General features: G+C 47.2%; 1 protein-coding gene across 1 annotated transcript in view; it reads right to left on the bottom strand.

Moving 5' to 3' along the window:
- The window catches only part of LOC146782726 (extracellular calcium-sensing receptor-like), a 58,571-nt gene extending 46,236 nt beyond the window's left edge, over positions 1-12,335 (bottom strand). Inside the window, exon 1 of the mRNA XM_085637210.1 lies at positions 12,254-12,335. Within this exon, the coding sequence (XP_085493336.1) occupies positions 12,254-12,335 (82 nt within the window). The remainder of the gene's footprint in view (positions 1-12,253) is intronic.
- Positions 12,336-27,554: the final 15,219 nt, after the last annotated feature.

Genomic DNA, 27,554 nt, shown 5'->3' with positions numbered 1-27,554 from the left:
CTACTGTGAGGCCTGCCCCTCCCTTAGGATAACATTCCTTATTACATTTAATATGCTGTAATTCCTAATTGAGAGGAGGTAGATATGTCATGTTTGGCACCTATAAAATTGTAGTGGTAAACCCTCTTTACTGGTAAAGTTGGATTTTTCATTACAAGTTTGAAAATGCCACTTTAAGAAAGTTGGCATTTTCTTGCCCTTAGTCCATGTGCCTGCAGCTTGTCTTGGGTCACGTGACTGGGTGCAACTGCTGCCCTGTTGTGCTGATTTCCTGCCTGCTGCCCTCTTGCCTTGAAAGGAAGAAATGGACCTGCAGCCCATCTTAAACCCAGGACCCCAGAGTGACTCAAAGGCCTAGTCTTCTAGCCTCCTGATCTGAGCATCAGGGACTTAAAAGGCTCCCCAACAGCTCCTGGACCCTACTTCAGAGAAGTTCTTGCCTCACTATCAGGGCCTCTCAGGTCCTGCATTTGTGGTGGTGCTCTTGAGCTCAAAAATTTAAGCTTTTGGGTTTTTTGTCAGTGCAATTAGGCCCAAGCGTACTGGAACAGTGCCACTCACATCAAATATTTGCGCAAGCTGATGACAGCCCATCTCTTCCCACAGTAGCATCAACCCTGTGCAGCACCAGCCTACCCATCTCTGATGCCCAGCCTGCTCTTCACCCACACCAACCAACCCCCACAAAGTTCTCCTTTCTCCTCATGACCCCCTCCATCATGAAAGGGACTCTTGGCACAAAACGTGAGAATGTATACCTTGAGGAGAACTGATCTGGCTTGACCTTTTGACTTTGACCTGGTCCAGCACAAACAGATGGACACGGTTGACGCTTTATGCGTTTAGGCGTTATATTTCAGTTTATCTTTAAAAAGTCATAACTTTTCTACTGATAAGATGTTTGTCAATCTGGTCTTGTTTATGAAATTATGCTCTATTTGTCTAAGATGGCAAGGGATATTTTGTGTGGTGTTTTCACTGTTTTACTATTTGAAGCATCTCTAAGTTAAGCCTGGCTGCCTTGTGCCAAACTACCAGGGGTTTGAGCACAGGTTAATTTGGCATTTGCTTGTACGTTACCCTGACTAGTATGGTGGTTGCTGCTTGACCAGGGCTCACACCCTAGTCAATCAATAGCCCAGTTTCTAACAATATTGGAAAAGCGTGGCAGAAAATAAGTCTGGTTTGGTGTGTCTTGTTGAGTTTTAGCATGGAAGTAACAGAAAGGCATTGTATGTTGCAAAACTACCAATGCACCTGAAAAGAAGAGGTCTTCTTTGTGACTATATGAAGTCAGATGTAGAGTCTCATATTGGTCGACTATTGGGTTTATAGAAGAAATAGGATGTATTTTGTCATGTTTAAAATTGCTGTTCTGGTAATTCTTTTGCAGCATGTATACACTTTTTTAATTTTTATTTCATTTTATGGAATTATATTTTTGATTTAAAACATTTATTTATTTTTAATCATGTAAAATGTGAATGTTTATATGCAATTTTTTAAAGAAAATGTTTTCTAAATTCCATTTTAATATTGATATAATTTTTTTAATATGTAACATTTTTCCATTATTATGTTGTCTAATCAAAATGTTTTGGTTGCTTGATAAATATTGTTTTATTTGTATTCATATAAAAAATGGAAAATTATTGAATGGAATTTATTTTAATATATTTATTGTTTCAAATGGCCTTATTGTTTACAATGGGAGGTTTACATTTCTATGATTTAATTTTATTTTTAAAATGTTCATTTTAAAAGAATTGCTTCAGAAATGTCATCTTTTAAATAGATCTATATTTATTCATTTGAAAGTTATAGTAAATACTGTTATTATTTTAATTTGTTTGGTACTTTCCTCAATTTACTTTTTCATGATATCTGGGTTTTTTTGACAGCCCACTCCGCAAGTCCAACATTTTCCCCAATGCTGTGAATTGTGAAGTTTAAATAGAAAATATGGGCCCAACCAAATCTAATACGTTCCCTAATGTGGCTACGTTTTCAGTGGATATAGAAAATGTGACCCCGAGTTAATTGCATTCTAGAATGTAATTATGTTGGAGTCAGAATAGTATATCTGAACAGCCAAAAATCCAACATTTTTCATACTGTGTTGAAGTTTGGAGTAGGAGTAGAACACTACCCCCTCACAAAATAATAACATGATGCCAATAAATTGCGAGTATTTCCATGTTTTTTATATTGTATTATTATATTTATTTTCACAAATCCCTTTAAATATGTATAATTTTGTACTGCTCAGTGTTCTGTATTTGTTTTATTACCAACAAAAAATTTGTTTTGTTATTACAGAATAATTTGTATTACAGATATGATATATTTGTGGCGTACATCATTTTATTTGGGTTTGTACAAATGTTTTAGACATATTACACTGTAATGTGCTACAAACATGTCATTCTTAACATTTTTTAATTTTTTTAACCATTGCAATATATTTACAGTACTAAAACAATTGGTTATATCTTATATGTCATATGTTTTTATTATTATTTTTAGTGTATATTTATATAAAACACATTTTTTATATATTTCTTAAACATAGTATTCTGTAGGTTTGAAGTCTTTTTTTATTTTGTTTTCTATGATATTTGTCCTGTTTATTTTAGTTTGTGATCTTTCTTTGTTTATTTGGGCTTTTTCTAGAGCTTATTATTGTGGTTTCCCATTTCTCGTGTCTGGCTGTATTAAAAATTTATTTTGTAAGGATTAAGCGATGGAGCAGTTGTTGAGACTCAAGTAGGCTAGTTTTCTAATTATGTTTTGTTATGTTGAATTAACTTGTTAAGCGCACAAATACCCATGGGTGTCCTGGCGCTAGCTACTGTGATTGTACTTGAGGCTTTTAGTGCATTAGGTGAATATATTGAGACAAATAGCCACGTTTTCACCACCTTCCTAAAAGATAGAAGATTAGAGGATGATTTGATATGTTATTGGAGCTAGTTCCAGTTAGTGGAAGCACCCAGCATGAAGATGCATCTGCCCCAAGATGCCCGTTTGTATTTGGGCATGATTACTAATTTTATAAACAAAGACCATAAAGGCCTGTTGGGGATGTACCAGTTCAATCTATAATGATTTTTCTGTTTGATAGGTGTTTTTGTTCTCTTTATGTGAACATTTATTTGTAAGATTCACTTTATATGTTTTGTAAAAATGCAGACACAAATGGGATGATTGTATTTTAATTGTGACAATGTATTGTGTATATTTGAGTGGATGGTGGTAGTCACGACTTCAAAGTGCCATCAATCATGCTTGTGTTACATTCAATTAATGTTAGTCAATTTGCTATTGTTAGCATAAATAATTATTTTTTATCTTCATTGTGGCTGTCATTTAGTAATGAAGTGTATTCAGGTTGATCATTCAAGACCTCTTGTATATACTTTAGCATATACCTATATGTCTATTGTTAGACGGCGACCTCAGAGGAGCCCGGAAAGGGGTCCTGACTTCCCTGAGTCCCACCCGTGTTGTATTGTAGCCGGGCACTGGCGAGAGATTCCCCAGGGGGAGGAATCTCGCAACTAGGATCGTACTTCTGGCACCACACGACACAGAGAGACCACACTGGGTATTCTCAGAAACAAGCTTTATCAAATAGGTATCACTGCAAATATGTACAAGGTGAGCACGGGCTCAAGAGTCTCGGAAAGGTAGGGGGTAGCGGGACTGTCTCTGGTAACGGTTCAAAGCAGGGACGTATCCGGCGCACAGCTCACAATCCTCGAGCTGGGGGATACGTGGTCGGAGTCGGGGTCCGGCGGGACCGTGAGAGTCTGGGGGAGCCGCGAGTCACTCAGCAGGGCTCAGGTACACGTTCGGAGGTCTTACGATCTTCAGGGAGCCGCGAGTCACTCAGCAGGGCTCAGGTACAAGTTCGGAGGTCTTACGATCTTCAGGGAGCCGCGAGTCACTCAGCAGGGCTCAGGTACAAGTTCGGAGGTCTTACGATCTTCAGGGAGCCGCGAGTCACTCAGCAGGGCTCAGGTGGGTTCCAGTTCCAGGAGCCGCGACCACGTCAGCAGGCTCTCGTTGTTCCAGCGTCGAATCTGCCGGACAGTCTCAGAGTACCCCTTGTTATAGGTCGACCCCGCTTTGATGTCCGGAGTCTGCGCAGGCAGGGGTCTTGTCACCTGGGGGCCGCTTGTCGGGGTTTCCTGCTATTGTCTTTTGATCCTTTCAGGGCCGGGTCGGGAGGAGTCCCAGACACCCAGCAGGCACGGAGCCAGCCCGCAGGGAGGCCGGAGGGCCGATCGAAACCCATCGTCCCAGGGGAGTTCAGAGGTGCGATAGAAACTGCTCCTCCCTCTCTCATCCCCTGGAAGCGTGATGTCCTCCAGCCGGAGTGGCGCCTAGAGGCCCGGGTCGCGCTGGAGCCGGGCGGCCATCTTGTTGCAGGGAGTGGGCACGCGGGCCCGGGGTGGCCGAAAGGAGAGAGGCCATGGACGGGGATGTCCGGGGTTGGTGCAGGTGTCCTGGTGGGAAAGGTCAGCTGGGCCGCGTGCTTGGGCTGCAGGCACCAGGTTTCGGTGGTGCGGGGGCACGGAGGGCCATTCTACGAGGCCGGGTCCAACACGCGTCCCCCCCAGCTGAAAGCCGGAGAGAACTGCCCATCACCTTGGGGGGTTCTCTTCGCTGAGGCGGAAGAACCGGGAGAGGCCGTCAGCGTTGGCGTGGTCCGTACCAGGGCGGTGTTCTACGGTGAAGTCCATTCCCTGGAGGGAGATTGACCACCGCAGTAGCTTGGGGTTTTCTCCTCGCATCTGCATGAGCCATCGCAAGGGCCGATGGTCAGTTTGGACCCTGAAATGAGTGCCGAACAGGTAGGGTCGTAGTTTTTTGAGTGCCCAGACCACGGCAAAGGCTTCGCGCTCTATGGTGCTCCACTTCTGTTCTCGGGGTAGCAGCCGCCGACTGAGGAAGGCGACGGGCTGGTCTAGGCCTTGATCATTCACTTGGGACAGGACGGCCCCAATGCCATGCTCGGAGGCATCGGTCTGGACTATGAACTCCTTGGTGTAGTCGGGAGCCTGGAGGACGGGGGCCGTGCACATGGCCTTTTTTAGAGCATCGAAAGCTTCCTGGTAGGCAGCCGTCCATTGCACCTTCTTTGGCTGTTTTTTAGACGTGAGTTCCGTGAGAGGGCCGACCAGGCTGCCATACCCCTGAATGAATCGGCGGTAGTAGCCCGTGAGTCCCAGAAAGGCTCGGACTTCCGTTTGGGTGATGGGTGGGTCCCAGGCCAGGATGGCGTCGATCTTTGGCTGTAGAGGAGCGACCTGGCCACTCCCGACTTGGTGCCCCAGGTAGACTACGGATCCTTGCCCGATCTGGCACTTGCTGGCTTTTATGGTGAGGCCTGCCTGGCGCAGGGCGGTTAGCACTCTCCGGAGGTGCTGGAGGTGCTCACTCCACTCTGAACTGAAGACAGCGATGTCGTCCAGATAGGCCGCGCTGAACTGTTCTAGCCCGGCCAGGACCCTATTTACCAGTCTTTGGAAAGTGGCCGGGGCATTTTTCATCCCGAAGGGCATCACGCGGAAGCGGTAGTGCCCATCGGGGGTGGAGAAAGCAGACCTCTCCTTGGCCCCTTCGGTGAGCGCAATCTGCCAGTAGCCGCAGGTGAGGTCGAAAGTGCTGAGGAACCGGGCGGCCCCTAGTCGGTCAATGAGCTCGTCGGCTCGTGGAATGGGGTGGGCATCGGCTCGGGTAACGTCATTGAGCCCCCGGTAATCCACGCAGAACCGGAGCTCGGGGGCGACACCGGGGGCTGCTGCCTTCGGAACCAGGACCACGGGGCTGGCCCAGGGACTGTCAGAGGGCTCGATCACCCCCAGGGTCAACATCTTCGAGACTTTGGCTTGAATACAGGACCGGACCCGGTCAGGAACCCGGTAGGCTCGGTGTCTCACCGGCGGGCTGTCCCCGGTGTCCACATCGTGAACACACCAGTTGGTGACCCGGGGGGTCAGGGAGAAGAGGTCAGAAAATTGTCTGAGGAGCTGGCGGCAGTCCGCTTGTTGCTGGGCAGTGAGGGCTGGGGAGAGGTTCACTCCCTCCACGGAGCCATCCTGCTCCTTGACACACAGGAGGTCCGGGAGGGGATCCGACTCATCTTCGGCCCCGTCATCGGTGGCCAGCAGGAGGCTCAGTTCTGTCCGCACGAAGTGAGGCTTGAGGCGGTTCACGTGCAGGACCCGGAGGGGATCCCGAGGCGACTGGACGTCCACCAAGTAGGTGACTTGGCTCTTCCTCTCAACCACTTTGTAGGGCCCAGTCCATCGGTCCTGGAGAGCGCCAGGCTTCACGGGGGCCATGACCCACACCTGCTGGCCCGGCTGGAACTCGACCAGAGTAGCATTCTGGTCGTACCAGCACTTCATTTCTTCTTGACTCGCCTCCAGGTTGGCTTCGGCCAGTTCTCGGAACCTCCTGGTCTGGTTCCGGAGGGCCAGGACATATTGGAACACATCTCGGGGGGTGGTCTGGGGTGCTGCCTCCCACCCTTCCTTAACCAAACTGAGGGGACCTCGGACGGGGTGCCCATAGAGTAATTCAAATGGGCTGAACCCTAAGGACTTCTGGGGGACCTCCCGGTAAGCGAACAAGAGGCAGGGGAGCAGGACGTCCCACTTACGCCGGAGGGGCTCTTCTAGGCCAGCGATCATCCCTTTCAAAGTCCTATTAAACCTCTCTACTAGGCCGTTCCCTTGGGGATGGTACGGGGTGGTGAACTTTTGGACACCCCACATTGTTGCCACAGGGACGTCATATACCTTGATATAAAATTAGCGCCGCGATCGCTCACGACCTCGCGGGGGAAACCCACCCTGGAAAAGATCCCCATCAGGGCCCGGCCCACCACGGGGGCCGTAATGGTGCGCAGGGGAATAGCCTCTGGATAGCGGGTGGCGTGGTCTACTAGGACCAAGAAGAAACGGTGACCTTGGTAGGTGGGGGGGTCCAGTGGCCCCACGATGTCGATTCCGACTCGTTCGAAGGGGGTACTGACGACCGGGAAGGGTTGGAGGGGAGCCTTGCGCTTCCCCCCACTCTTCCCACTGGCTTGGCACGTGGGGCAGGACTTGCAGTGTGCCTCTACCGCTGCTTTCATCTTAGGCCAATAAAAATGGGTCACGAGACGGCTGTAGGTCTTGTCCTGACCCAGGTGACCGGCGAGGGGGACATCGTGGGCTAAGCCCAGGAGGAAATCCCGGAAGCGGAGGGGTACCACCAGTACCCGTCCGGATCCCAGCTCCACTGATTTCTGCTCACTATACAGGATGTTATTTTCCCAATAGATTCGGTGCGTTCCGGTCTGGTCACCTGCGGCTTGGCCCTCGGCCTGGCGCCGCAGCCCGACCAGGGAAGGACAGGTGGCTTGCTCCCGGCAAAATTCTTCCCGGGTGGGCCCGCCCTCGTGGCGCCAATGGGCCAACTCGGGTAGATCCCCCAACTCGGGGACCGGGGCGGGGTCGGATGGTGCGGGTTCGTCGCTGGCGACGGACCCTTCCGATGGGGGAACGGGAGGACCCTCGGCTGGGACGGTACGGGCTTCTTCGACCGGGTGCTCTCTACTTCTCTCCGGGGAGTGAGTCGGGCTGTCATAGATCGGGTGGTGGCACACACCCACTCGGGGAGTCCCATCATTCCTAGGTGGGCCTTGCGCTCTACGTGCTTCCAGGGAGAACTCTCCAGGTCGTTCCCTAAGAGGCAGTCGACCGGCTGGGAGATTCTTACGGCCACCTTGAGTTTACCTATCACCCCTCCCCACTCAAATGGCACCAGGGCTACCTGACACATACTTTCCCTTTTGTCTGCAGAGATTACGGGGCAAAAGACATTGGGGAGGATCTGCTCCTCGGGAACTAGGTGCCTGAGGACACCGGTGATACTGGCCCCGGTGTCCCGCAGGGCCTCTACCTGGTGGCCATTGATCTTGACGAGCTGCCCATATTTCTGTGTGTTGGACGGTAGGAGGCTACCAGGGATCATTTCCCTATCTCCCAGGGATACTAGGGCCATAGCGGCGGGTTCCCACTCCTCGGCTTCCTCAACCTCCTCCCCCAGGGCTACGTTGGCTATCTGTCTCGCAGGGGTGACTTGGGTGGCCATGGGGCACTCTGGGTCATTGGCGTAGTGCCCGGGTTTCTGGCAACGAAAACATGTGACGGTCACCCGGTGTCCTCGTCTCCCAGGGGGCCCTGTTACTGGTGGGGGGGGCGCCGGGAAAGGTGGAGGTGGTGTCTTCGGGGGGCTAGGCTGGGACTCTCTCGGCCCTCCCTGGTTCCCTCCCCCTCTCTGGCGGGGTGGTCCCTGACTGGTTCGGGGGTACTCTCCTACCATGCCCCGGGAGACCCGGGTGTTGGTCCAGCGGTCGGCCTCCACAGCCAGCTTCCGGGGATCTGTGAGCTTGCTATCCAGCAGATGTTGACGTAGCTCTACGAAGCAGTTCGCAGCCAGATGTTCCCATAACATGAGGTCAGTGAGTTCGGCAAGGGTGGTGACCTTGCTGCCCTTGACCCACCCATCGAAGGCCCGACTAAAAAAGTTTACATACTCCACCCAGGTGGTGCCCGGGATCTTCCTGCAGTCCCGGAACCGTTGGCGGTACATTTCTGGGGTGAGGCCGTATCTTGTGAGGAGAGCCTCTTTCATGTGGCTGTAGGAGGTCTGCAGGGAGAGGGGTAGGTCGAGCAGGGTGTCCCTTCCTTCGCTCAGAAACTGCCCCCACAACCCCGCCCCCCAGTCCTTCTGTGGAATCCGATGGGAGGTCATGGCGACCTCGTAGGCCCGAAACCATTGCTGAATGTCATCGTTTTTATAATATTCTTTGACCACATCCTTGGGGATGTGGACCTTCTGTTCCGCTGGGGGGGCCGTCTCTCGGTTCCCCGAGGGCCTCCCGTCCTCATTTCGGGCCTTGAGCTCGAGTTCTTTTAAGCTGCGTTCGTGCTCTAGTTGGAGCTTTCTTCCTTCGTGCTCCCGTTGGAGCTTCTTTTCTTCCAGTTCGCCTTGTACGCGCATTTGCTCTACCGCTAGCTTTTTCTCCGCTAACTTCAATTCGCCCTCGATTTTGAGTTTGGCTAACTCGAGTTCATGACTGCGGCTTCTCTCTCTGTCCGCGAGTTCTCCCGGGGATAGGCCCCCGTCTGGTACAATGCCTTGCACCTGATTGTCGCTGCTTTCACTTGGAGGGGGTTCGGCTTCGTCGGGGCGCTCCCCCGTGCCTTCCGGGCGGGATGCCCCGGTCTCCACCCAAGTTTTCAGTGCTTTCTGCAAGTCTTCCTTACTGTTGAGGCCAGTGGTAGCTATTTTAAGTTCTTTGCAAAATTGTTTTAGCTCTTTGTGTGTGTATTCTTCCAGATGCTCCACCTGGAACACTCTGTTGGCGTTGGTTTCTGCGGAGCTCATGGCGCTTCCTTCTGCCATCTTTGTTGGTCGTGCGTCCGTTGTTCACTGTACGATCTCTAGGTGATGGGCCCGAATCCCGTCGCTTGCCACCAATGTTAGACGGCGACCTCAGAGGAGCCCGGAAAGGGGTCCTGACTTCCCTGAGTCCCACCCGTGTTGTATTGTAGCCGGGCACTGGCGAGAGATTCCCCAGGGGGAGGAATCTCGCAACTAGGATCGTACTTCTGGCACCACACGACACAGAGAGACCACACTGGGTATTCTCAGAAACAAGCTTTATCAAATAGGTATCACTGCAAATATGTACAAGGTGAGCACGGGCTCAAGACGCTCGGAAAGGTAGGGGGTAGCGGGACTGTCTCTGGTAACGGTTCAAAGCAGGGACGTATCCGGCGCACAGCTCACAATCCTCGAGCTGGGGGATACGTGGTCGGAGTCGGGGTCCGGCGGGACCGTGAGAGTCTGGGGGAGCCGCGAGTCACTCAGCAGGGCTCAGGTACACGTTCGGAGGTCTTACGATCTTCAGGGAGCCGCGAGTCACTCAGCAGGGCTCAGGTACAAGTTTGGAGGTCTTACGATCTTCAGGGAGCCGCGAGTCACTCAGCAGGGCTCAGGTACAAGTTCGGAGGTCTTACGATCTTCAGGGAGCCGCGAGTCACTCAGCAGGGCTCAGGTGGGTTCCAGTTCCAGGAGCCGCGACCACGTCAGCAGGCTCTCGTTGTTCCAGCGTCGAATCTGCCGGACAGTCTCAGAGTACCCCTTGTTATAGGTCGACCCCGCTTTGATATCCGGAGTCTGCGCAGGCAGGGGTCTTGTCACCTGGGGGCCGCTTGTCGGGGTTTCCTGCTATTGTCTTTTGATCCTTTCAGGGCCGGGTCGGGAGGAGTCCCAGACACCCAGCAGGCACGGAGCCAGCCCGCAGGGAGGCCGGAGGGCCGATCGAAACCCATCGTCCCAGGGGAGTTCAGAGGTGCGATAGAAACTGCTCCTCCCTCTCTCATCCCCTGGAAGCGTGATGTCCTCCAGCCGGAGTGGCGCCTAGAGGCCCGGGTTGCGCTGGAGCCGGGCGGCCATCTTGTTGCAGGGAGTGGGCACGCGGGCCCGGGGTGGCCGAAAGGAGAGAGGCCATGGACGGGGATGTCCGGGGTTGGTGCAGGTGTCCTGGTGGGAAAGGTCGGCTGGGCCGCGTGCTTGGGCTGCAGGCACCAGGTTTCGGTGGTGCGGGGGCACGGAGGGCCATTCTACGAGGCCGGGTCCAACATCTATGTACTTTGTGGGCTCTGGAGGTCAGCCCTAGGACTTGTCTGCTTCCCCTTAGGGACTTTTATTCCTTTTCAACTGCCTCTACTTAACTGTCTTTTTTTTTTTTGTCCTCATCTCACCAAAAGGCTTCTTCAGATTTAAAAAGCTGTCATATCTTTCAACTGGGCGCCCTACGGCTAACTGCATTTGCCTAGGTCGGCCTGACCAGTCCCGGGTAGTAAGGGCTTGGTGTAAATCATAGGACCTGGGGGGAAGACCAACACATTTTTATTTACTCTCAACGAAGAAAAACTGATCGCAAGTCCTGGCCCCAGCTCAGTAGAGGCTGCCAGATATTGATCGATATTCCCCTGCTCCCCTCTTGCTCCAGTCGTGCCATTGCAAAAGAGGCTTTAAGCCAGTCTTCTCTGTTCGGGGGGATAGGATCTTTCCACCTTATACATAGCTCCCTCCAAGCAAGCAATATCAGTTATAACAACAACCCCCTATGGATCTGTGATAAAGCCAAGTTAGTTGAGCCGTTACCCCTGAAAAACACCAACAGTAGGTTCATCTCAATGTTTACTTCAAAGATATCGGATAAGGAATCTCCCACATCTTTCCAGTAAAATCTTAACTCCGGACACTCAAAAAAGATGTGGATATCGTCCGCATTAGGTAGTTTACACCTAGGACATTTGGGGGGGGAGTGGAGCAAACTTGACTATCCTGGCCGGGGTATAATATAGTCTGTTAACGGTGAAAAAGTGATTATTTTTTAAGCTGGCTGGTTTGATGTATTTATAGAGTAATTTTAAAGAAGGCTCAAAGAAATCTTCAATGTTAGGCTCAAGGGGATAATGGTTCCAAACTGATGTTTGGGGTAGAAGGTCCGTATCATCTGCATCAAGAAACCTCGTATACCACATGGATATCTCTTTCTTTTTTGGAATGATGTTTTGCAATAGCCGCTCTAGTTCCCAGACACCTCTTACTTCACTGACTTCTGCCTCGTACCATGATTTAAGTTGAAAATACTTAAATTTAGAAAGAGCAGGGCCTATCTTAGGTCTTAATACCTCCCATGGGAGAATTCCATCTATATCCATCAAGTATGACCAATTAGCCACACCCGCTCTCTTAATTGGTATCGCCAGACTATGTCTCAGGCAGAGTGGAGTCCCGGGGAGTCCCATATGGGAGAAAAATCTAAGAAATATCCAATACCCCATCTGCGTCTCACTTTATACCATGTTTCCAGGGCAGCCTTAAGGACCTTAAGACGCACACGTTTAAAGTATCTTGGGGCCCCAAACTTATATAGAAAACTTTCTCCTCCACTTCCCCCCTCAGCCATGGCCATCTCACCCAGGAGCCTGCCCCATGTTGTCCCATCCAGGTTTGAAAGCAGCATCCTAATACCCTGAAATTGGAAGGCAATTAAGTACCATCTGATGTCGGGGAGGGCCAACCCACCTTTAGTGAGCCTCCTCTTCAGCTTTTTCCAAGATCCAAGACATCCTTGCGCTTTTATCCTCCCAGATAAAACTCCCAATCTTACCCTGGATCTTACTGATTCTCTTACTGGGGAAGACCAGGGGAACTGCATTAAACACGTAGGTCAACTTAGGGAGAATAATCATCTTCACCAAGTTGACCTTCCCATAGATTGTCAAGGGAAGATTTCTCCATCTGGCGAAGAGATGATCAATTTCTTTATGGTTTTCTCCAAGTTGATCAAGGGGATTTTATTCAGATCTTTAACAATTTTAATACCCAAATACTTCAACTCGTTACAGATGGGGCCTCCCCTATAGTCAATGTTCCAACACATCACTTCCGTTTTGGAGGAATTGGCTAGATAACCAGAAATAGAACCAAATTCCTCCAAAAGGGCTTCGAGCCGTGGAATAGCTGCCTCCGGATCACTAGTATATATAATAATATCATCAGCATACAATGCTAACTTGCAATGATAAGTTTGCGATTTGAAAGGACAGATTGAATCGTCTAATCTAATAGCTTGCGCCGAAGGCTCGATATAAATGTTAAATAGAAGAGGGGATAAGGGGCACCCCAGTCTGTTTCCCCTCTGGATGTCAAAGCTAGGGGTCAGAATGCCATTCAGCAGGATCTTTGCGGAGGCTCCCTGGTAGCATTTCCTCAAGGTTTGGATGAAGACAGGGCCTAGGCCCAGTCCCTCGAGGACCTCCCAGAGATACCTCCAGCAAACCCTGTCGAAGGCCTTGGCCGCGTCCAAGGCCACCACTGCCAAGGGATATGCTCTTACCACAGCCAAGTTGATATTCCCAATCAACAATTGTGTCTGTTCATGGATGTACCTCCCTGCTATCAAGCCCTTCTGATCAATATTGATCAGGCTAGGAACCAATTTAGCCAATCTCCCTGCCAGAATGCCCATAAAGATCTTATAATTGGCATTCAGCAGGTAGATCGGACGATAGGAATAGGCCTTTAGTGGGTCCTTTCCCGGCTTCAATATCAAAACTATGGTAGCTTCCTTCCAGGATCTAGGAACCACACCTGTTGGACTATAAACTGAGTTAAATAAAGTACACAGTACCGGGGTCAATTCGTCCGACAGAAGTTTATAGACTTCATTCGGAAGAGCATCCAGTCCAGAAGCTTTATTATCTTTAGACTTCTTTATTTGATTCCTAATCTCTTCTACAGTGATAGGAGCGTCAAGAAAGGCCCGACTAGCTTCAGTTAAAATGGGCAGGGATTTGCCCCTTAACCAAGAATGTATTTTATCCCGGGGAGAGGCCAGGTTCTCCTTGTACAGATCCGAAAAAAGAGAGAGAAGGCACAGTTGCATGTCTTTTACCTTGCTTGATTTAGCTCCATTATTGTTGATTATCAATTCATTGATGTTACTTTTTGATCGATCCATTCTGGCTTTCCATGCTAACAGAGCACCAGCCTTTTCCCCATATTCGAAGTTTTGCATATTTTTCGCAAGCCATTGTGCCCTACACTTCTGGTATAACATACTCTTAAGCTCCTGCCTAGCCCCCTGAGGAAATATGAATTTTTATGGTCAATTGTGTCCCCTATCTTAGACCCCAACGGCTCCATGTACATGCTACAAGTACATGTATGTTCCCTCCACTTCCAGCTATGAAGACGCAAATACATATGCGTCCAACGTTAACATGTCCTCTTTCAGATCTGCCATGAATGGGTCAAATATTCCGTTCCTAAGTATGCCTTGCCACCGACTTTATATGGTGTACTTTTCACGTTTTACAGCTCTGGCAAGGTAGGCCCTGAATTCTGCCATCGAGCCTTTTCCTGCCTTCTGCCTCTGAATGCTCCAGCCTGGACCTGCATCTGTATCAATGACCTTTGTCTTACTTCCTGCGCGGCTAACGGTGCCTGGCCCGGCCTGTTGCCTGCCAAGACTGTATTCAGCCTTCAAGTTATCTGGTCCGCTCCTCATCCAATACATTCCTGTCTAGTAGTTTAGGTAAACATCCTTCCAGCTACAGAGCAAAGGGCCCGGCCTTACTGTCTCCGTGCAAGTAATTCATAGCTTTTGTTGCCATGGTAGGCCCATGCCCCCTCGCATCTCATGTAGACACTTAGACGCTTGTACACACGCTAGCAGTCAGTATAGAATAGACTCTGTCCGAGAGACCTTTCCTTCCAGATAATATAGTTCCTTAAACACAAGATATTAGATACGATTTGGGATTAGGTTGTTCTGACATCCCAGACTTCTGTCTCCTCATGTAGGGCTAAATGTCAAGTCCCCTTCACCCTCTAGTTACACGTCAATCACACGTCATGCGGCTGCGCGCGCATCTCTGCCATGTATTTCTGCTGACATTGCAGGATTCTCTTATGGATCCACCCACCTGTGACATCCTCTTAATGACGTTTCTAGTATACGCCTTTATGCACGCCTACTGTAACGCCTTTTTCATTACGTATGTGTATTCTTATCTTTCCTATCAGCTGTTACGCCTCCTGCATCTGTCTTTACTGTAATGCATTTATTATAAATATGACAACCTGTCAATAATGTATCGCCGATCCCTTCCTGAACCTTCGTGGTGACGGAACCCGATTGCCTGGTTCGAACCATAATTCCTTTGTAAGGAATAAATTCCCTTTTATAACCTCAAATACCACGGATTCTGCCTCTTATTTTTACTAGTTATTCTTATTGAATTTTACCGCATAAATTAAGTCTAGGTAATTTAAATTTACCACATAATTGGCGCCCGAACAGGGACACCTCTCACACCCCACGCGCCGGAGGTGCGTTGCAGACCCGGTCTCCTGCCACAGCCAGACGGACAACTACGCGTACCCGCAGGATTTCCTGTATCTCCCTCAGGCCAACGGGGGCGACTGAGGCTGCGATCAACACCCAGACGAGGCGGTGAGGAGTGCGGAGAATCCCGACCAGAGCCTAGCTGAGAGAGCAAGATCCGAGGTATACAGAGGCCCACCAGATTCTGAAGTTCTGAAGTATCTAAGTCACGAGTCGAGTCCAGTCCAGTCCGATCCAGTCCAGTCCAGTTTCCGAGGCCTTCCGTTCCGTGCTTCCCGGTGAGTACCGTTGCTGGGGACGCATCTAGACGTGCACATTAGTTTGTGCCGGTCAAGACGGGTTTGGGTACACAGATCCGGTCTGCACTGTCTCAGCAGTGTATCTGTACTGTTTAGCAGTATATCTAGTATTATGTCAGTTAACTAGTTTTATTCTAATTATTATTGTTCGTTCTAAAATGTTTTGATATGTTTTAAATGTCGTGGTATGAGTGATTGTTCGATCTTCATTACTGTGTTTATTGTATTAATTGTGTTCAAGTCCGAGTAAGACCCAAGTAGCAAGGTTCAAGATGCCGTTATTCTCGAAATTAAGACAGATAAAAACTAGAAAAGGGATACTCGAGGAAGCTGTTCCCATTCCACCTAGGGACACTCCAGGGTACTTTATGTATCATAAACATGGCCTAGATGCCGTATTATATCTTGATTTATGGGTGGACTACACCAAGGATTTAGCAGAGAGTCAGAGATGGCCCGCTGCTGGGACATGGGATGCAGATTGCATCATGAGAGTAGAAGAAGTATTATGGAAAAAGAAAGCCAGACAGTCACAGAAAGATGCCATTGAATTATGGCGTAAAGAATCGCATAGACGCGCAGAGAAAGCGTTCAGAAAAGAAGAGAAAAGTAGAGAGAATTCAGACAAAGCCCGAGAAAACATATTAATTGACGAAGGTATCCGAGTAAAAACAGAACAAGTAGACAGACAACGAAACACTCTTATGAATGGTATGTATCCTCTTCTGGCCGAGGGTTTGCCTAAGGCCACCCTGAAGGTACCAAAAGATCTGCCACCTCCATTACTCCCGATTAAAGTACATCCCAAGACCGCAAAAGACATTTTCCTTTCTTCCTATTTAGATGATGCCGCCCCCGAATATGCTAATGGTGCGCAGCCACGCACACCACCTGTTGACGACGCTCAACCCCAAGATCATCTGCCCCCACCTCCGCAGCAACAAACTCCTCCTCACGTTCTAAACGTTCCACCTGTTTCTGCAGTCCTTCCTGCATCTACACTCTCTACCCTACATCCAACAAATCCTTTTGGACTTGGCACCTCAGGAGGTGCAACAGGAGGTGCGACAGGAGGTTTTTCCACGCCACCGGCAGCACCTAGATTGACTTATAGGGATTTAGCACACCAACGTACACCCCAAACAGCTAATGACAAAATATTTAATGAGCCTCTTACAGATTGTAGATATGATCCAGTGCCCGGTAAACACGACAGAATGTTGCTATCATCAGTACGTTTACGACGAGTTTCGACCTATCTAATGACGCTACCAGGAATGATTGGTCATCTAGACAAAATATATCACTTTATCCAAACAGGGGAAGGTCCTGAAAGTATTGGCGAGGCCATGGAATACCAGAAAGTGGACATGCAAAAATTATTGTTACGCTTTTCATAAACTGCTTGATCAGAAACAGAGATAGGCCTGAGGTAGATCCGGAGGAAATGCAGGTACTTACCAGATGGGGTCAGAATATAGCAGATGGAAAACATGATAAACAGAAGAGTATAGAAGTTATGCACCGAAAGATCAGAAAAGAAGTAGAACGAATACATGAAAGAAGATTAGAGGCAGATAAAACTGAATCAGAGGGAGAGGAGGAGGAACAGTCAGAAATGAGCACAGGACAATTAGAATTACCAGCTAGAGAAAGGATAGCTTATGTAGGAAAAGGAAAATCTTTTAATAATACAATGCGTCCGATACGTCCAGAATGTAACAGAATTTTTCAAGCAGCTATCTCAAAACCAAGGACCCCTGAACACTTATTCCAGGCTACTGATAAATTACTCCGAGAACGAAGGGGGTACCATGTGCTCGATTCTATGGATGAACAAGAATTAGCCAGGTCAGCAGTACAATGGGCTGACAGTTCTGAAAAATACAGTGATGATGCGCTAGCACACACGTTTCTGAATCTCACACCAGACGAACAGCGTTTAGCCGGTATATACATGATACAACACCTCCTTATATTGTATAAAAACGAACACTCCGATCCTGGTCCCCTACCTGATATACTGATAGAATTACTCACGAATAAATGGAGAGGTATGGGTACCGATCTAATTAAAGAAATTCTAGAACATCGGCATCGATACAGTGCCTTCCTATGTCCAGAACATGATCCAGCTCCCTCCATGGAAAGAAAAATGTATTACATAGACAGACAGAATCCCTTACGCGAAGTACAACCAGTTAGAAATGATGATAATACTTTTAGACGCGTGTTCGTGTACACGCCTATAACTAAAATAGAACTATTGGAAATGAAAAAATTAGTGCCCAGCCATGACAAAGATCCAGCAGGTTTTCACCGTGAACTAAAGGACATGTTACTCATGGGTGATTATACCTATCCTGACATTATGAAAATATTAAAAGTATTATTGCCTGCCGGTATTTACGAGAAACTCAAAGAAAAGGAATGGGAGGTGGGAGACCAAAAGATTGATTGGACAGCATTAGAAAACGAAGAAAATGCCCGAACTGCAGGCGTAGGGCTTGGGGACAAAACTAAAGCATTACCAGGATTATTAGTACAAGTATTGCCACGTTTATTAACTACGAAAAAGGAAGACTGGGGTGCAATCTCAGCCTGCAAACAGAAACCCGATGAAGACACTAGTGATTTCTATTCCCGATTTGAAAAATGTTTTGGTATTAATAGCGGCCTAAAAGCAAATAGCGAGTCATATCCACATCTTTTTGTAACAAAACTAGTGGAGAATTCCCTGCCCCAGGTTAAAAACAGAGTATTGAAAGTTGAGAGCACTTGGCAAGCTAACACTCCGTCACAAATGTTACAAATGTTACAGTATCACCAGAATAGAATTAGAGAAGAACAAGAACACGAACAGAGACGTATGAAAGATACAAAAATGAAAATGCTTGTTGCCCAGTCAGTTCCAGCTGACGGTCATAAAAAGGGTGCGACACAGTCCAGTAATTCAGCGGTTCCCGTTAAAGGGACATGCAACTATTGTAAACAGCCAGGTCATTATATAAACGATTGTGCAGTTCTGAAACATAATATCTCTACGGGTAAAACCAAGGAGAGACCACGCCTGCCTAGACAGGATCAGATCCAACAACAAGCACCTCAGAATGTACAGCCTATGCAAGCTGCACAACAGACCGTAGCGGTACCACAGTCACAGCCTATTGCCGCAACACAAAACACGACACAACAGATGTACCAGTATGCACAAAATGACTATCCAGATTATCAGCGATACACATGAAATAGCCTAGAGAGGGAAGTTGGCTTACCCCTTATTGAGGTTCCCGTAGATCAAGAGGGTCCTTATGTACAGAGTCAAGTATTAGGGAAAGACAGAAAGTTTTTACTTGATACAGGGGCAAGCAGAACAACTATAAGTCACGACGAGGTTCCAGGGGCACCCCTCTCAGGCTCACAAAATGTTTCCCTTGGATTTTCAGGAAAGCCTACTATTAACGAAGTATCGCAACCTCTTCCTCTTACAGTTGGTCCATTGACACGGACTACAGATCTATTGCTTACTAAATCATGTCCAGAAAACTTGTTAGGTATAAAGACATTGAAAGCTCTAGGAGCTATAATATGTTGTTCTCCGGACGGAGTACGACTATTTTTGCGTGACTTTAAAGGTCACTACGTGTCAAGAGACATGGATCACCGGTTACAGAATCTACCTGCACATTTATGGGCACAAGGCCCCACTGATGTAGGTTGTATGAACATTACACCATATCGAGTCACACTCAAAGCAGGAGTGGTATTACCACGAATGTGACAATACAAGTTACCTCCAGATGCTGTAGTGGCTTTACTGCAAATCATTGACGAGCTCATTGCACAAGGAGTGGTTGTGGAAACCGACTCCAATGTATGTAATTCTCCGATCATTCCGATTCTTAAACGAACTGATCCAAAAGCACCCCCAGTATATCGATTAGTTATTGATCTGCGCGAATTGAATAAATGCATTGTACCACAATATCCCGTGGTCCCAGATATCTCTTCATTACTGACAGCTATTGATTCAGAAGCAACGTTCTTTACTGTAATTGACCTCAAGAACGCCTTTTTTAGCGTCCCAATCGATCCGGAAAGCCAATATTTGTTCGGATTCTGTTTAAATGGACGAAGCTTTAAATTCGCACGCGCGCCTCAAGGATTTACAGAAAGTCCTAGCATCTACAGCCAAGCACTGAAAAGACAACTTGACAGTATCCACATGCCTGTTAACACTGCACTGCTTCAGTATGTCGATGATCTACTGATCACCGCACGAAGCGAACCCGAATGTGAAAAAGCATCACTGACGGTTTTACATTTTCTGGCCGACAAGGGGCACAAGGTGTCCCCTTCGAAGCTACAATTCTGTGCCCAGCAAGTTGTGTACCTTGGGCACTTGCTGTCCAAGGGGGGGAGACAGCTCACACCTGACCGCATCCAGTTAATTGTAAACATGCCACCACCCAAGACACAAAAGGAGGTACGGGCCTTCATAGGCCTCACTTCGTACTGTAGGCAGTGGATTCCCCAATATGCATTTCTAGCAAAACCACTCATTCAGTTGACAACCCAGGAGGCAGCGACATCGACTGTCCTCCCTTGGACTCCAGAACATACACAAGCTTTTGAAGACTTAAAGAAAGCCTTATGCCAAGCACCTGTTTTAGCGACACCATGTTACAGTAAGCCTTTTACACTTTTTGTTACAGAACGCGAAGGTACTGCCTTGTCAGTACTCACTCAGGAACAAGCAGGATCACACAAACCATGTGCTTACTTTTCTAGCACATTAGATCCCGTAGCTCAGGCTCTTCCTGCGTGCCTGAAATCAGTCGCAGCGACAGCTTTAGCGATCAGACAAAGCGATTCCATAGTATTAGGACATCAATTGACAGTACAAGTACCACACGCAGTAGAGGTTCTCTTGAACCGGACACAAACACAACACTTGACTATAGCACGACTGACGGGTTATGAACTAACATTGTTCCAGCCACACATAGAAATCAGACGTTGTAGTACATTAAATCCTGCCACACTTTTGCCATTAAGTGAAACAGACCCATTGGCACATGATTGTATTGAAGTCATTACTATTACGACGAAACCCAGACAAGACTTGACAGACATTCCATTATCAGATCCAGACCTGACACTTTATGTGGATGGTTCATGTATGAGAACAAGTACAGGAGAGTTAGTGGCCGCTTATGCAGTCACAACAGACACTGAAGTCATTGAAACGAATTGTATTAACACTTTGTCAGCTCAAGCAGCAGAGCTCATCGCTCTGACACAAGCCTGTATTCAAGCCAAAAATAAAAAAGTTAACATATATACAGATTCTCGTTATGCATTCGGAGTTGTACACGACTTCGGAGTCCTTTGGCGAGAGAGAGGTTATTTAACTTCTCATGGTGCCAACATTCAACACGGTCCCCTCATTCAAGCTCTGTTAGATGCGATACATCTGCCTACTTCGATATCTATCATGAAGTGTAAGGCCCATACAAAAGTCACCGATATTATTTCCCAGGGTAACGACCTAGCAGACCGAACAGCTAAACAGACAGCTCAGAATCGGAATCACGCAACGGACATGACAAAGACAATAGTTCCGACATCGACACACTGCATGACAGTTAAGGATCCCGCCCTTGATGTAATTGACATACAGACACATGCTACACCAGAGGAAATAAAGAAATGGACTGAATTAGGAGGGATCCAAACAGATCAGGGATGGATGACGAAGGGAAAATCTATATGGTTTCTCCCCGACTCCATGGTTCAAGTTATCATTAACACAATACATAGTCCAGCGCACCTGGGAGAAAAAGCTATGTTAGACAGCATTCAACACATTTGGTTCAACAAACACTTACGAGCTGCAGCCAAACAGAAAGTCCGAACTTGCATGATTTGTTGTCAGTTCAACCCCGGTAAAAGCATTCCTGTAGAGCAAGGTGGATTTCAACCTCCCGATCACCCTTTTGAAGTCCTCCAGATGGATTATATCCAGATGGAACGTTGTCGAGGATTCAAATATGTCCTCGTAATTGTATGTGCTCTTTCCCGTTGGACAGAAGCATATCCCGTCTCAGATTACACTGCCCCGACTACTGCCAAACAGTTAGTTCGTGAATTCTTCCCACGGTATGGTTGGCCCCGTATCGTGTACTCAGATAACGGCCAACCGTTCTCATCCGAGCTAATGAAACACATTTCACTCTTGTTAGGCTATCAATGGAAATTCCACTGTGTCCGACATCCCGAGGCAGCAGGTCTCGTGGAACGTCATAACCAGACTCTGAAAATTCGACTTTCAAAAATCTGTAGAGAGAACGGCGTCGACTGGATAGTAGCCTTACCAGTTGCACTCTTTTACATGAGAATGGTAGCACATTCTCGCACAGGGCTATCCCCGTACGAGGTGGTCTTCGGTAGGCCACCAAATATGTGGGGGACGCCTATACCTCGTAAAATCACTGATGTCGATTGTAATATGCTGACAGATTACCTTGCTTCCTTGATGTCTGCACTACAATCTTGCCGTTCACAGGTAGCTGCAGCCTTTCCCGACAACACCGAGGTGAAGCCCCATGAAGTGGTTCCTGGAGACTTTGTCTTCATAAGAAATTTCGACAGGAGGAGCCCGTTGGAGCCTCGCTGGCAAACGCCAAAACTGGTACTTCTGACCACGAGGACAGCAGTGAAGATTGAGGGTCGCAAGGGTTGGCTACACTCGAGCCATATCAGGAAATTTCATGGACTGCCGTCTGATCTGAACTCTCAGCCCTGCCCCCTTCCAGAGACTGACTCAAAACTCCCCCTGGTTGAGAAAACCGAATCACAAAACTATAAACTGAAACTAAGGTCTAGCAAGTCAGACAATTCGATTGTTTAAGTCCTCTCCAAGGTGAATCGGTTGAATTAGTCTCTGACATGTATCCTCCAGACCGAAATCGAGAGAGAGATAGACAGAAACAGCTCAAGAAACGTGCATATTGTAAATCACTTCATAGTCACTGTATAGTGACATTGTTGATTATGTTTTTTCTAAATTTGTTGATTATTGCTGCAAGTATACTGTTGCACATGTACTATCCTATTTTCAAGCGTGCTCATTCTGTTTACAATGCTACTGCCGAACATTCTTTTAGTGAATTACCTCCACATGAGTTGTCCTACAGATTTGCGCTGCGCAACAACACATTCATTAGTATGTTACATCACTCCCATCAGACCAGCAATGCTACAAATTGTTGGATATGTGGCCGACTCCCTCCCTATCAGAAATACAAGGGAGTTCTGCCCCTCTTTCCGTATCCATTCACACATAATGGTTCCTGTGGAGCATGGTTTAGTTTGATTAATTCTTTAGATTGAAATACTGTAATTTTCCAGAGCAACTGGGTATGGGGAAACCTGAACTTAGTCTTGCTTAAAGTCTGCTATCCTAACAAGGAGGGACTTCCCAAAAGAACAGGAACTGACCTAGAAAATGAAGTATATGGATTAGGTAATTTTACACTTAACCTCATGATTCTGAATGTTGAATCCGAAGCTGCACCAGTCTTGCCCGCTATGTCAGTATTTTCAGTTAAAGGTGAATTATGTGTAAGAAAGAATGGTTCAGTACACATGGGTCATAGTAAATGTACCACTGTGATCGAATTCAGTGATCAAGGCAAGTCTACATTTAGAGTTTCCCGTCATTCCTACTTCATATGTGGTCATACCGCATATATCCGTTTACCTCTAGATTGGGATGGTACCTGTTACATTGCATTCCTTCTGCCACCTGTTTTCCTAGCCCCTCCTGATTATCATAGGAATACCCATTTAGTACACAATAGACCCCAGAGAGATATCCCGATTGTTGACTACACTGAAACAGCATGGGAGCAATACACAGATTTCAATAAAGGTTTCTTTCCCTACATAGGTGTTGTCACTAATAGTAAACTGATACGTAGATTAACCAGAACCCTTGAAGCAGTAGTGAATGAAACTACTTCCGCCCTAGGCAACTTAACAGAGGAGCAGTCTGCGATGCGGATTGTTGTTCTTCAAAATCGTCTTGTCCTTGACGTCATCCTAGCCGATAGGGGCGGAGCCTGTAGGGTCATCGGATCGAGTTGCTGTGTTTTCATTCCAGAAAACGCGCCATCAGTATATAAAGCAATAACTCGTCTTCACAAGATTGCAAACCAGATACATCAGAATCCAGGCACCTGGACATGGTCCAGTTGGTTCTGGAGCGTGTTGTCAGCCTGGGGATGGAAAGTCTTATCCTTCCTAGGTATTGGCCTTCTCATAGTATTCAGTTGCTGCCTGTGTCTACAATGTGGGCCAGCGATTTGTGGTCTGTGTGCCACATCGTGTATTCCACATTCAAGTTTTCATTCAAAATCCCGGAAGAAGAAAGAAGAGCAAATGATGTTACATGAACAGATTGATGGATTCCTGAGGATCGATATTTCATGAAGGGTCCGTAGGGGACAAGGAGGGAATGAGGAAATATGAATTTTTATGGCAAATTGTGTCCCCTATCTTAGACCCCAACGGCTCCATGTACATGCTACAAGTACATGTATGTTCCCTCCACTTCCAGCTATGAAGACGCAAATACATATGCGTCCAACGTTAACATGTCCTCTTTCAGATCTGCCATGAATGGGTCAAATATTCCGTTCCTAAGTATGCCTTGCCACCGACTTTATATGGTGTACTTTTCATGTTTTACAGCTCTGGCAAGGTAGGCCCTGAATTCTGCCATCGAGCCTTTTCCTGCCTTCTGCCTCTGAATGCTCCAGCCTGGACCTGCATCTGTATCAATGACCTTTGTCTTACTTCCTGCGCGGCTAACGGTGCCTGGCCCGGCCTGTTGCCTGCCAAGACTGTATTCAGCCTTCAAGTTATCTGCTCCGCTCCTCATCCAATACATTCCTGTCTAGTAGTTTAGGTAAACATCCTTCCAGCTACAGAGCAAAGGGCCCGGCCTTACTGTCTCCGTGCAAGTAATTCATAGCTTTTGTTGCCATGGTAGGCCCATGCCCCCTCGCATCTCATGTAGACACTAAGACGCTTGTACACGCGCTAGCAGTCAGTATAGAATAGACTCTGTCCGAGAGACCTTTCCTTCCAGATAATATAGTTCCTTAAACACAAGATATTAGATACGATTTGGGATTAGGTTGTTCTGACATCCCAGACTTCTGTCTCCTCATGTAGGGCTAAATGTCAAGTCCCCTTCACCCTCTAGTTACACGTCAATCACACGTCATGCGGCTGCGCGCGCATCTCTGCCATGTATTTCTGCTGACATTGCAGGATTCTCTTATGGATCCACCCACCTGTGACATCCTCTTAATGACGTTTCTAGTATACGCCTTTATGCACGCCTACTGTAACGCCTTTTTCATTACGTATGTGTATTCTTATCTTTCCTATCAGCTGTTACGCCTCCTGCATCTGTCTTTACTGTAATGCATTTATTATAAATATGACAACCTGTCAATAATGTATCGCCGATCCCTTCCTGAACCTTCGTGGTGACGGAACCCGATTGCCTGGTTCTAACCATAATTCCTTTGTAAGGAATAAATTCCCTTTTATAACCTCAAATACCACGGATTCTGCCTCTTATTTTTACTGAGTTATTCTTATTGAATTTTACCGCATAAATTAAGTCTAGGTAATTTAAATTTACCACACCCCTCCAGGTCTTTCTGAACTTGTACCAGTCTATCTAAACTCTCCTGATTGAGGTGATTCCTCTCGGCTTCTAATTTCACAATCCTTTCCTCAATAGAATGTAGTTCCTGGGCCTTAGCCCGATTTACGAAACTTATTAGATCTTGCAGTATGCCTCTCAGGTTAGTTTAAAAGCCTCCCATACATAGTCTATGGTCGTAGAACCCATATTTAATGAAAAATATTCTGAGGAAGATGTGTTAATGGACTGAATAATTCCGGGATCTAACAGGATTAGTCTATTCAACGTCCATCTAGTTTGTGGAATATTACCTTTCCTGGAATATGAAAATGAAATGGGAGCGTGGTCGGAGAGGTGACTGGGTAGTACAGATATCTTGAGTAAATTATCTAACACTTCCCTATTAACTAATATATAATCGATTCTTGATGAATGGTGATATTTTTTGCTGTAGAATGTGAACCCCTGGAGGTCTCCCCTCATGGCCCTCCAGACATTTACCAGGTCCATATCATACAGCAAATTTTTCATGGCCCGACGAGATCTCGGAGCCCCTCTTACACGGCTCAAATTAGACCTATCTTTAAATGGGTCAAGGAGGACATTAAAATCGCCTCCTATAATTGAGGGGGGAGTCACCTTCATCAATTTAGCTTTCAGCTTACAGATAGATGAGGGATCATCCAAATTAGGGCCGTAGTAGGATGAACAAGCTAATTCTAATCCCCGATAGTCCATCTGGGCCACTATCCATCTCCCTGTTTGATCCGTCTGGACAGATTTGATTACACAGGGGGTCCCCCTCTTAACCAAGATTGCAACACATCTACTGTTAATTGATTGTTGCGAAAAACAAAAACAGTTTATCCAAATGATTTTTATAAAAATAGAACGAGATTCTGCAGAAGTCAAATGTGTCTCTTGTAAAAGAATGACCTGGGCTGGGGAGAGTTCTAGGTACTTAAATATCAACCTTTGCCTGCATGGGCACCTTAAACTGTTCACGTTCCAAGAGATAAAACAGAGTTTACTGCCCCTTTTAAGATTACCTGCCATCGACTAATGAACCCCTTTCTCCAGTTAGACAGCATTTCTTAAAATACACAAGAGATGAGAATTATTTTTTGGTTTTTTTACCCCCTGCTCCCCACCCAGTGAACCCCACCAATCCCCCCTCCCCCCTGTGACCTCCTTCACCCTGAGGAACCCTACCTTCCAGTAGGCTAAGCCTATTCGGTTGCCCCCCCTCGGGTAACATTTATAAACTAATTCTTAACTCTAAGGACTTGGGACCTGAAGCTGAGAACCCCCTTAACCCCTGATCCCTCGTTCATTGCCCTCCTTTTCCCTTTGGATCTTAACAATAAGGGCGTCCACCTCCTCAGTTGTACAAATTAGTTGCATGTGATTGTTCGACATCACACGTAATGTGGCAGGAGACCTCAATTGAGCCTTCGCCCCAAACTATTTAGTTCTGCTAACCTCTTCCGCAACTCCCACTGTCTCATTGTAGTTATGTGGGAGATATCAGATCTAATAGAGAAGGAGAAGGGGGTAGATCTGGAAGTGTAGAAGAAATCACTCATTCCTTGAGTGCAGCAGTCAAAATCATCTCCTTGACTGAATAGGACAAAAAGTTCACCAGTATTTTCCTAGGTTTCTGCCTTGCTGGGTTTCTCTTAAAGGGATCCCGATGTACTCTTTGAATTTCATGTACAAGATCGATGCTTGGGGAGTTTTTCAAAACTGTGCCATTTAGTAAGGAAATCACAAACCCCTTAATATCCATCCCCTCAAGAGCTTCCGGGATATTTAGAAACTTCAGATTATTTTTCCTAGAGTGATTATCCAGTCACTCGAGGTCATCCTTTAGTTCCTTATTTTGAGTCGATAACTTTACCAGGTCAGCAGAAGTCATTTGAATTGCTTCTTTTAGTTTAGGAATCTCAGACTCAATTACATCGGTCCTCACGGTAACTTCTTCTAGTTTCTGGGCCAATGATCGAATAGCAGCCTGATTTGCTTCAGATAGAGAGAACCTGCTAGCTAGCTCTGCTTGATTCATCTCTGAAACTATAAACCTGTTGTTCTTTCATAGCCAAAAGTATATCAGCTAATGAATGCGTGGTAGAGGCCGAAGCAACACGCTCCTTGGGAACAGAAGTGTTTATACTTTTGTGGACACTTTGATTAACTTCAAGCCTCTGTGCCTGCTCCTGCTCCTGCCTCTCTTGTATTCCCAAGACAGAATATCTATTAGAAAGGTTCACCGCAGGGTGGACCACAGAATTAATTTCAGGCACTATAGATGAAAGTGTAGGATCGGTTACCACCACTACCGGAGCTGGTACATGAACCAAAGCTCCCAATGGTTTGTCCGTTCACTTGCCCATTCTACCAGCATAGGGGTCCTGAGGTTCATTTCTCGCTAGGCTGGCCTGAGTGCCGTTGCTTGTGGTTTCACTGCCGGATAGAGCTAATACCTTAATGGTTGGGCACACCGGGGCCATAGACGTGGATGTAGACAGGGACA

The sequence above is a fragment of the Triturus cristatus genome, chromosome 12 (assembly GCF_964204655.1).
Source record: "Triturus cristatus chromosome 12, aTriCri1.1, whole genome shotgun sequence".
Lineage (NCBI taxonomy): Eukaryota > Metazoa > Chordata > Amphibia > Caudata > Salamandridae > Triturus > Triturus cristatus.
This window is presented reverse-complemented; position numbering and strand designations above follow the sequence as displayed.